The 11,339-nt window shown below is 38.9% G+C and overlaps 1 protein-coding gene across 1 annotated transcript in view; it reads left to right on the forward strand.

Annotated features, from left to right (window-relative positions):
* Window positions 1-7,861: 7,861 nt before the first annotated feature.
* zmat2 (zinc finger, matrin-type 2) overlaps window positions 7,862-11,339 on the forward strand; it is a 13,085-nt gene continuing 9,607 nt past the window's right edge. Inside the window, exons 1-3 of the mRNA XM_043703070.1 lie at window positions 7,862-8,027; window positions 8,130-8,253; window positions 10,251-10,324. Coding sequence (XP_043559005.1) covers window positions 7,877-8,027; window positions 8,130-8,253; window positions 10,251-10,324 — 349 coding nt within the window. The 5' untranslated portion in view covers window positions 7,862-7,876. The remainder of the gene's footprint in view (window positions 8,028-8,129; window positions 8,254-10,250; window positions 10,325-11,339) is intronic.

The raw sequence follows: 11,339 nt of genomic DNA on the forward strand, positions 1-11,339 counted from the left end.
GAGAAGGGGGAGAGGAGTGGGGGTAACAACTTGGGGAGGTCAAACGTGAGTTGGCAGTAACAGGACGGAGTGTGAAAATAATTGAGACAATAAATGTGCACAATAAATTCATATTAATAAATATGTGCAAGATATATGGAAAAGGGCTACAGTTAATTTTTGAAAACTTTTAGAAGTATTTGTGTGAGTTGGGAGCTCTTTAAAAACTTGGAGGTCTTTAAGTTTGGGACAAATTTGTCGCACTAGGTGCAGACAGCGTATGGTTGCACCTCTAGATAAAATGAAAACCAGAAAGTATTAATCTGAAAGGGTATTCAGGAGAAACATCTGTACCTGAAGAGAGTTAAGAATGTGGAACTCACTACCAAAGGGGGTGGTTGATGTGACTGGAATAGTTGCATTTAAGATTAAGTTAAGCATCTGCGTGATAGAGAAAGGAAGAGGATGGTTGGGAGGTGTTGTGTGGAGCACAAACACTGACAGAAACCATTTGAGCTGAACAGCTTGTGTGTGTCTGTGCTGTACAGGCTTTGTAATAAATACTGTGTTGGCAACAGGCAAAATAGTTTAATCTTTTAGTCTTTGGAATTTTTTTCCTTGAAATTAATCTCTTGTCGTTGTTGCTTATGAACATTTACAAAAGGAAGTCTGGACAAATGTCTGTTTGGCAGAATTCCTGATCTATCCTCTTGTGATCCAATGTGGTTATCAGCCAAAGAATCACTCGTAACGTAAGCAGATATATCTGAATAGTAAGATTCCATTGGGGAGGAACCCTCAATTGCTAAGGCAACACAAGGGCAAATCCACTTACGTTAATGTTTTAATGAATAATATTTGGAAGGAAGTGTACTTTGGAGAGGGGAGGGCATATCCAAAAGCAAACCTTGATCTAAATTCAAAAAGAATTATTCAAACATGCATTTCAGTAAAGACAATTTACCACCTTTACCCTATTCTCTGCTCAATGAGATAGTTGTTAATCTGTGATGTAACACAACATACGCACCATTGTCACATTGAGGTTAAGACCTGTGATTAACACATCTTTCAACCGAATTTTAAAATTTATCCACAGTGCTGAATACAGAAAAGAGTTCCAAAATTGCATCAAATATAAGAAAAACGTTGCTAATGCTGGAAATCTAAAAGAAACAGAAAATGTTGGAGAAACTCAGCAGGTCTGACTGCATCTGTGGGTGAACTGTTCTGAAGAAGACTCTTATTGGACCTGAAACATGAACAGTGCTTCTTTCTCCCCAAATGCTGCCAGACCTGTGGAGTTTCTTTCTTCTTATACTTTCTCATTCTAGTACTTTTTTATTTATCTTAAAGGTCAGGCTTTAGTTTTTTGAATGTGTCCTCTGGATCTTTCCTAGCAGCGGAAATAGTTTTCTATTCACAAAAGGTTAATCAAATCAGCCTTTACCTTTCTAAATTTTGAAAGTGCAATCTAAAGTTAGGTAACTTCCCTTGTAATTTTAATTTTGGAGTTTACTTTGTATGCTCCAATTTCAAGAGAAAGACCATTTAAATGGGCATTATGTCAAGATTTTGCTTTTCTTCACCCTGCTTCTCGATCAAATGTTTTAAAGCTGAAGCTTCAACACGCACAAATACAAATTTGAAAAACAAATCCAAACATTGCAAGTTTCCATCATTTGTGGTAAATTAGCAATTTTAGAATTTTAATAAATCAGTAATTTGATCTGCTTCAGAGATCTTGGTAAGAAAGTCACAGGAGCTGTTCATGGAGAATTGGAGGGAATGCGAAATACAATTTGAGTATGTAACTTTACGTTTGGAGTTGTCAAGTTAAAAGCAGTCTGCTTGATTACTATCTCATCTACAATCTTTAATTCGTTCTCTCCACCACTCATGTATGATGTGTACCACATAAAATTTGCATTGTAACAACATGAAGGTTCCTCAGGTTGTACCTTCTAACTCTGTGATATCTATATCCCAACGCCACCATTAAGTTCTCTCCCAAGTTACGCAGCATCCTAACTCAGAATTACTGCCATTTCTTCACTTTCATTAAGTCAAAATTCTGGAACTTAGAGTCATACAGCATGGAAACAAACCCTTCAGTCCAATCAGTCCATGTTGACCATATTCCCAAACTAACTTGTGTCTGTGCTTGGCCCATATTCCTCCTATTCATGTAGTTATCTTAATCTCTTTTAAATCTTGTACCTCCAGCTGCATCCACCACTTCCTTGGGAAATTTATTCCACACACAAACCACTCTTGTGTAAAAAAAAAAAATGTCTCTCATGCACTTAAGTCTTTCTGAACCCTCTCCAGCTTAATAATGTCCTTCCTATAACAGGGAAACCAGAACTGGACACAGTACTCCAGAGGAGGCCTCACTAACACACTGTACAGCCACAACATCACGTCGCAACTCCTATAGCCAGATGTCTGAGCAATGAAGGCAAATGTGCTAAACGTCTTCTTAACGATCCTATCTATATGTGATGCAAGCTTTAAAGAATTACATACCTGAATCCCTATGTGTCTCTGTTCTACAACACTGCCCAAGGCCCTACTTTTAATTGTATAAGTTCTTGTCTTTGTTTTACCAAAATGTACAGATTACATTACAGTGTGGAAACAGGCCCTTCGGCCCAACAAGTCCACACCGACCCGCTGAAGCGAACCCACCCATACCCCTACATTTTACCCCTTACCTAACACTACGGGCAATTTAGTATGGCCAATTCACCTGACCCTGCACATCTTTGGACTGTGGGAGGAAACCGGAGCACCTGGAGGAAACCCACGCAGACACGGGGAGAACGTGCAAACTCCACACAGTCAGTCGCCTGTAATACTGTACCTCACATTAAACATGCTCCCTAACATGAAGGGCTTTTGCCCGAAATGTCGATTTCGCTGCTCCTTGGATGCTGCCTAAACTGCTGTGCTCTTCCAGCACCACTAATCCAGAATGCTCCCTAACAGCAATGTGGATCTACTTTCACCACTTGGACTGCAGCAGTTCAAGAAGGTAGCTCAGTACTACCTTCATGAGGGCAGTTAGAGATGGGCAACAAATGCTGGGCTTGATTTTTATCCTCATTGTTCCGTGAATGAATAAAACGAAAGTGGTAGATGGTCGATAAAAGGAAATATAAAGGGCAATGTGCATTGAAGGAGAATAAATGAGCTAATAATTTGTTGGTGGTGGTCAGGAAAGAGATGAAATTTAACAATAAATACCATGTGTTAAAAAAGAGGGAAACAGTCTCAATTAATTTTTCTACTAAACATTTATAGAACATGAAACATTACAGCGCAGTATAGGCCCTTTGGTTTCACAGTTCAGTGCAACATCGAGGACCAATCTGAGGCCTATCTAACCTGCACTATTCCATTTTAATCCATATGCCTTTCCAATGACTGTTTAAATGTTGGGAGTCTACTACTGTTGCAGGAAGGCTTGAACAGTTTTGGGGCCTTTCATCTAAAAAAGATGAAAACTGGCCTTATAGAGGTCTTTAAATTGTGAACGGATTTGAAAGAGTAGAGATCTTTCTAATTGTCAGAGAGTCTAAAGCTAGGCTTCATGAATGGAAATAAAGGTCATTGATAAATTCAAGCATGAATCCTGGTGAAACTTTACACATATTGGGTACAATGTGGAACTCTACGCAAGGCAAATTGAGGTAATTGCATGGGGCAAGAAAGAGGTTATGCTGATTTATATATAATCATCGTTGAGGAGGCTTCTTAGAAACGATATGCACATTTTAATTTGGTGATCTCAATTTTTATTGATGCTTCCCTCCTTTATCTCCCAAACAAAGATTAAGGTTTGCTCCATTGATATTGATTCTAGCTACCGGTCACCAAATGTGCATCCCCATTCCACAACTCCTGAGCCACTTTCCTTACTAGCCCTTATTAAAATGCATTTAGGCCTGTTTATGATCCCAAAGCTTGTTTGCTTTAGTAAATCCCCAAGAAAGGAACAGAGTTTCCAATTTGCAGGATCATAAAATTCAAATGTAAACAAGGCTTGACCTCTTTCAGAGGTAGATTAGTCATGACTTCTGCACAGATACATTTTGAACAGTCTTTCTACTTGAAGCATTTTAAATTATAGTAAGAATTAAAATGGAATCTGGTATGAAGTGGACTTTCTCACCACTTTTAAATCTCTAATAAAAACTGTTGGAATAGGTGGACAGGTGAGAGCTGCAATTTAAGGTAGTGAGATTATATTTTATAAATGGAAATGTAAATAGAAGTATTACAAAGTTGGGGTCTGCCTCTGATATCCTTTTGGTTACAGTGGTTCTGATCATTTCTGTATGTGATCTTGTGTCTTGCTGTTTCATGTCTAATTATAAATGTAACCCGGGGATGCAACGAAAATTATGCATTTTGATGTAGTTTAATGGTGGATTCAAGAAAGAGACTTGGAAGTGTTGCTGCACAAATATTTGAAGGTAGGAAGATTATTAGGTTAACAAAGCCATTCATAAGGCATGTGAAATCCTGGGTTTTATAAGTAAAGGTATATATTGTGAAGGCAAGGATATTATGATGGTATGCTAAATCTTTCACAAAAGATTTGGGTGGCGCTAGCTGGAGTATTGGGCCATTTCTGGTCACTATGGGAAGCACATGAAGGCTTTGGAAAGATTATTAAAAGATTTTAACAGAAAGTTTCCCAGAATTACAGTTATGTGGGTAGTCTGGGGAAACTGGATTTGTTTTTCGTAGAACAGAAAAAGTGAAGATTTTTTAGAGGTATTTAGAATAATGTTTCCAGTGGCTGCCATATAAATAAAGGGGGAACATTTAATGTGATTGTTGAGAACCAGAGGTGACAGGCAAAGCTTTTTTGCAACAATTTGTGTGGGCTTGGAATACACTGAAGATGCTGGAAACATCTTCATTGCCAGTCTTGGCAATAATTTAAGCAAAAGTGAATTACAGACTCTGTGTGCCAGCCTATTCATTCTATAGGCTGGATGGCCTTCTATAACGCATTGTTTGATGCTATCATATGATGTGGTTTCCTTATTTTTTTCCATTGTGTATTTTTCTTGTCCTAACAAAGACAGGCTGGCAAATACTTTAAGTTAACGCTTCATTTTGTTAGTCTTGTGAACAAAGAGACCAGCAGTCAAAACAAGCTCCGCCCCTTCCACTGGACCCCAATGTTGCCTTATAATGTGAGGGGTAATAATTAATTAATTACGTGCTCCATTCCTCTTGGTGACAGTGGCCAAGTTGTTTCTGGCATTTACGTTTCAGTGCAGACGTTTATTACAAAAACTGACCTATACTTTGAGGTTCTGCAATTCGAAGCTTCGTTGCATCAATGCTCGCCCGTGTTTCTCAGTTTCGATACTCCCTTAAAAGCATGGGGACCTCCCCTTCTGTGTTTGCCAGCAGGTCAATTGACCCAAAAGAATATTGTCATGACTCTGTGATAGTGTGCTTGGAATCAACACTGCCCCATTCCCAGAGATTGATTTCTTGATGTTATCAGCTCAGCGATGATAAGTCTTTAGCTCATTAGTTGCAGGATTGGACCTTTAGAAGATTTAGATTTATTTCTCGTTTTCTCTCTGTGCTCAGACTTCAGGAGGTCTCCTTCCTTCTCACTGGGTGTGGGTTAAACTGCAACCTGACCAATCAGAGGCTTGTTGCTATTCTGAGCTCTCCTTAACCCATAACAGATGGTGCTACTTTTGGACTCAACGTTTCCAAAAAGTAACATTGTTCCATTTTCATCAGTTAGCTTCACTTGTTTTTCCAAAGCTGCAAACAATTTGTACATTTTTCCCTTTTTAAATTGGTGTTTGTTTTTCTCATTTTCAGCTCATAGTCCAAAAAAAGTGGTCTCTTACAATATTATCTTACTATACGTTTTTCACAAACCTAATTTATATTTTGTAACTGTTGTTCTTTAACCCCATGAGATATAAATTTAGTCCCTCGCATGCTGCTTTTAACTTTGTATCAGGAATTAGATGAGGATTGTCCTGCAGTGACAGTCAGAAATCCTAAATGTGATGAAACAAAATGGAAAATGAATAGAAAGATGCTGATATGTGGATGTTGGAAAGATTGGGTTAAAATACATAATTCTGTCTAGGAATGGCAAGGTAATGCCATTTTAAAAAAACAGACCAGCTCTTTTTATAATCGTAGCAAGAGTAAAAATAAATGATTGTGGATTTCTTGATGCTCTTCATAAGGCTTCGAATGAAATTGATTCCTTATTGTTCCAGTGTTATAACCAAGACCTGGGTGATTGTGCACAGTTCCTTGTTAATGCTGAGCAGGACAATTCAGTTTCTTAATAATATTCAGTGAATGCCAGCAGATTATTTTACAATTGGGAGTATTGCAGTGGAACTTGTTCCATTGCTGATCCTATTGTAGTCTCCTTCTCAATTGTACAGCACAGATGGAATCCATTGGGCCCATGTACCTGTGTCAGCTGTTTGAAAATTAGTTGAAGATGAATGTAACACTGGCCTATATATTGCCAGACACAGAATTATTCTGTAAAATTCATGTTTTAGTAATACTAAACCCTGATTAGAGCACATCAGGAGAATTAGAGCACATCAGCATGCTGCAGTGTAGGAAGGATTGACTTTGGAGGGATTTACCAGAATGATACTTGGACACAAACCATTAAGCTACAAATAACATTAATGTGAACTAGGGTTGTATTTCTTGGAGCTTTGAAGGTTAAGGATCCATTTGATTAAAGTTTAAGATTTTACGGGAGATATATACAGTGAGGAATAACCACTTCTGTTGAAAAGTTAAGCACACATAGGCAGAACCTGCAGATTAGAGCCACACAATTCAGGAGAGGAATTAAGAAATGCACAAGATGGCAGAAGAAAGAGTAACAAATTTCTGCAAATGATAACAACTACAAGGTCAGTTATTATATTTAAAACTGAGATTGATGGATGTTATTCAAGGTATTTAGGGTTAAGGGGAAAAGCTGGATGTGTGGACTTAGATCACAGACTAGCCATGATCTCACTGAGTAACAAATTAGGCATGAGGTGTAAATTGACCTTATCTTGTACCTATGCAAATATTTCATTTCCCAATTTTATCCAGTTTCCTCTTGACAGTTACTATTACATGTGCTTCCACCAACCTTTTTGCCAGTTCATTCCAGGTCACAATTGATTGCAACATCTGATTCTTTTATCAATTAACTTAAGTCTATGTCCTCTGGTTACTGACCCATTTGCCAATACAATCAGTGTCTAATTAGTTGCTTCGTTGTTGAACACACCTCTGTTAAATCTCCGAATAACCATCTCTGCCGAAGAAGAGCCATCCTGTTTCATGGAACATAGTCCCTAATCCCCTGTAAATCGTTGTTTGTTTTTTCATCTCCCTCTGATAGGTAAAACAGATTCATTGCCACTACCTTCAGAAGAGGAGGGAATTCTTCAGTGCTTTTTGATCATCCTGCATTACAAAAATATATTATTTGGTCATCGTCACCTTGCTATCTGTAGGATCTTGAGAGTAACATGGCTCATATGTTTTTAATTTTGTAACTAACTCTAGTTCAAGTACTCTTAATTGGTTGTAAGGTACTTTAAGAAGTCCTGAGGCTATGAAAGCTGCTATATAAATCTTTTTCTTTCTTTTCCAGTCAAGCTGGTACCTGCTTGCAGGGCACACATAATTTCCTGGGAATGGAACAAATTTGATTGTTTTAATAAAAGCAAAATGCTGGCTATACTGAAAATCAGAAATTAAAAAAAAATGTTAGAGCAACTCCACAGGTCTGGCAGCTTCTGTGGACAGGGAAACAAAGTTAACATCTCCAGTCTGATATAACTTTTTTTTGGAGCAGTTTTGATCAATGAGTGTTTCATTTCGTCCTGTTCCTAATTTTATCTTGGCTCTGTCCTCCATCCAGACAAAAAACATGGACTTCCGCAAGAAGTGGGACAAAGATGAGTATGAGAAATTGGCGCAGAAGCGTTTGCAAGAAGAAAGGGAGAAGCGAGATGGTGAGTTGACGTTTGAAGTGGCCAATCTGATCTGTTACAGGAGGTACTCTGAAGTAACCTATATCTAGCTCCATATCCTAATCCATTCTGTTTTGGTTTCAGCAAAGCCTCCAGTACCCATCAAGCGTGAACTTTTACGTCACAGAGATTATAAAGTGGATTTGGAATCCAAATTAGGAAAAACCATTGTCATCACAAAAACGACACCCCAGTCTGAAATGGGAGGGTGAGTGTTTTCTTTCTTTCCTCTTTCCTCCTCTGAAGATACTGTCTGTGACCGTACAGGCTGCCTACAGGAAAGGCTGATGGGATGGAGGAGGTAGGGTTTGTGCTGGGTGTATTGTTTCAACAGAAGCAACCTGCCTTGCCCTATTCACTACCTTAGATCTGCTATCAAAATGTCACTGGACTGTGCTCAAGAACCCAGGATATTGGTCAGGGACATGAATTAAGATCCCACCATGACAGCTAGTGGAATTTAAATTCAATTATGTCTGGAGTCGAAAGCTGGTTTCAGTAGAATCCTAGAATCCCTACAGTGTGGAAACAGGCCATTTGGCCCTGGAAGTGTACACTGACCCTCCAAAGAGTAATCCACCCAGACCCATTCCCCTATCCTATTACATTTGCCCCTAACTAATGCACCTAACCTATACATCCCTGAACATTATGGGCAATTTTAGCATGGCCAATCCACCTAACGTGCACACCTTTGGATTGTGGGAGGAAACCGGAGCAACCAGAGAAAACCCACGCAGACACTGGGAGAAAGTGCAAACTCCACACAGACAGTCGCCCGAGGCTGGAATCGAATCTAGCTTCCTGGTGCTGTGTAATATTCATAATGAAAGACTTCAATTGATTTTCATAAAACTTCATCTGGTTCATTGTCTTTCGGGAAGGCAATCTGCCTCCCTCTTTGGTTCTGGCCTCCATATTGATTCCAGACTCATGGCAATCTTAACCTTCCTTGGAAGAATGGGCTCATATTAGACAATTAGTTCAAGGACAACTGGGGATGGACAACAAGTCCTGGCATTGCCACTTATGCTAATGCATCATGAAAGGATAAAAACAAAACTTGTGTCTAAGACTGGTGCTAGACTGGCGTGTTGTGTTCCCTGTTGGTTTTTTTGAGTATATAGCGTGAAGATTAGGAGTCAGAGTAAGAGAGTTTTGAACTGCATGTGAGCTAAGATCTAGCTTTGACTTGATAAGTGTTACTCCCACCTCTGACTTTGAAAAATGTAAATTTAAGTGCCCAAAGCAAAGTTGTTCTAAATTTACTGACAGTAAACTTTTACTGAAAGAGTAAATATTATTCTTGTTAAATGCATCAAAACTTGTTCACCTGTAAGTTGTATTAAAAAATAGACTGAGCATGAGTTTTGCACACCTATGCAGTGGAAATATAATCTTAAAGCCGGAGAGCAGTTTGGAAACATGTCTGCAGACCCATAACCCTCTGAGATATCTGTGCTTCCTAATTCTGGCCTTTGGGAGCATTCCCAATTTGAATCGCACCATTCGTTGTGCCCCAAGCTTTTGAATACTCCCGGTTCCTCTCTTTGCTCACTTTAAAGCACTCCATAAAATCAACCTCTTTGAGCAAGCATTTTAGTCATCTGATCTAAAAAGCCTTTATGCTCCTCAGTTTCATAGTAAATCCTGTAGTCTCCTGGTGAAGCAACCTTGGGATGTTTTGTTCTGCTAAAGTTGCTCTATGAATATCGTTGTTCAGACACACGTAGAAGTACAGAACATGGTCCCACAAAAAGTACAGATGCTAGTACAATTAACTATTTTAAATGAGATCAATATATTTTTGCTGACCAAGTACTTCAAGGAAAATGATGCCAATGTAAGGGGATGGAGTTAAGATTACAGATCTGCCTTGATCTCCCTGAGTGATGGAGCAGGTTGAACTTACTAACTGACTTCTTTCAACTACTGTGGACCATGGAATGATGTAGTTGTAAACTGCTAGGCTAAAGTAGAAGGTGGATGTTTCACTAAGAAGGGAGTTTCGGGTTATCTGGGTAAGTGGAAAATGGGGTTCAGGCTATAATCAGATCAACCAAGAACCTTATTAAATGGTGTAGGTTCAAGGGACTAAATGTCCTACTTTCCTAATTTGTTTGTAAGAATTATCGTATGTAAAATAATCCTTTTTCACTGCCTCTCATCTTTTAAACTTAGTTTGACTGTGGTTTCTTTTGACAGATATTACTGTAATGTTTGCGACTGTGTAGTGAAGGATTCCATCAACTTCCTGGATCATATCAATGGCAAAAAGCGTAAGTGAACAGTACAGGAATGGGTTGCAGATGACAGCAGTGTAACCGTACGTAGTTCTATTATTTCAGGATTTTAGTGTAATGTGGTTGCTGTACATTTATAAAACATGTTACTTATTGTGCAGACTGTCACTGTTCTCATTAACGCGAATTGGCAGTAACGCAATTGGTGAATAGGGAATGCTGTTTCTAAAGTGTGAACTTTAAAAGTGTGTGTTGGCTATAATGTGATTAGAAAGCTAATGTTTTGTCTGTGTTGTGCAATTTTTGTGTAGCGTGGGGTCGCACAGGAACACAACTATCGTGTTCTTGAAGAGCTACCTCTATATTGGTAAAAATACATTGTGGGGGGGAAAAGGTGTCTGAACCTTGTGCAGTCCTCTCAATTCAGCAGAAGCATCAGTAACCAGAAAAAGCAGATACTTATCTGAAAGGATTGTGGAAAGAGGTTTTTTTTAGTTTGATTTATTATTGTCACACGTACCTCAGTACAGTGTAAAGTTTTGTTTTGCGTGCAGTACAGGCAGATCATACCATACAAAGTGCATAGTAGAACAGAGCAAGAAATACAATGTTAAGGCTGCAGGGAAAGTACACACAAAACGATATCAATTGTTTAAATTTAAAATTTGAGAGGTCCATTCAGAAATCTGATAACAGGGAAGAAGCTATTGGTATCTGGAATCTGTTGGTAACTTCCAAATTGAATTGAGAAGAGCAATTTTACAAGCTAATGGGGAAAAGACACTTAAAAGATTAAGTTCCTTCACACAGCTTGCATAACATAGAACATAGAAGAATACAGCGTAGTACAGGCCCTTCGGCCCTCGATGTTGCGCCGATCCAAGCCCACCTAACCTACACTAGCCCACTATCCTCCATATGCCTATCCAATGCCAGCTTAAATGCCCATAATGAGGGAGAGTCCACCACTGCTACTGGCAGGGCATTCCATGAACTCACGACTCGCTGAGTAAAGAACCTACCCCTAACATCTGTCCTATACCTAACCCCC

Source organism: Chiloscyllium plagiosum, chromosome 14 (genome assembly GCF_004010195.1).
Source record: "Chiloscyllium plagiosum isolate BGI_BamShark_2017 chromosome 14, ASM401019v2, whole genome shotgun sequence".
Lineage (NCBI taxonomy): Eukaryota > Metazoa > Chordata > Chondrichthyes > Orectolobiformes > Hemiscylliidae > Chiloscyllium > Chiloscyllium plagiosum.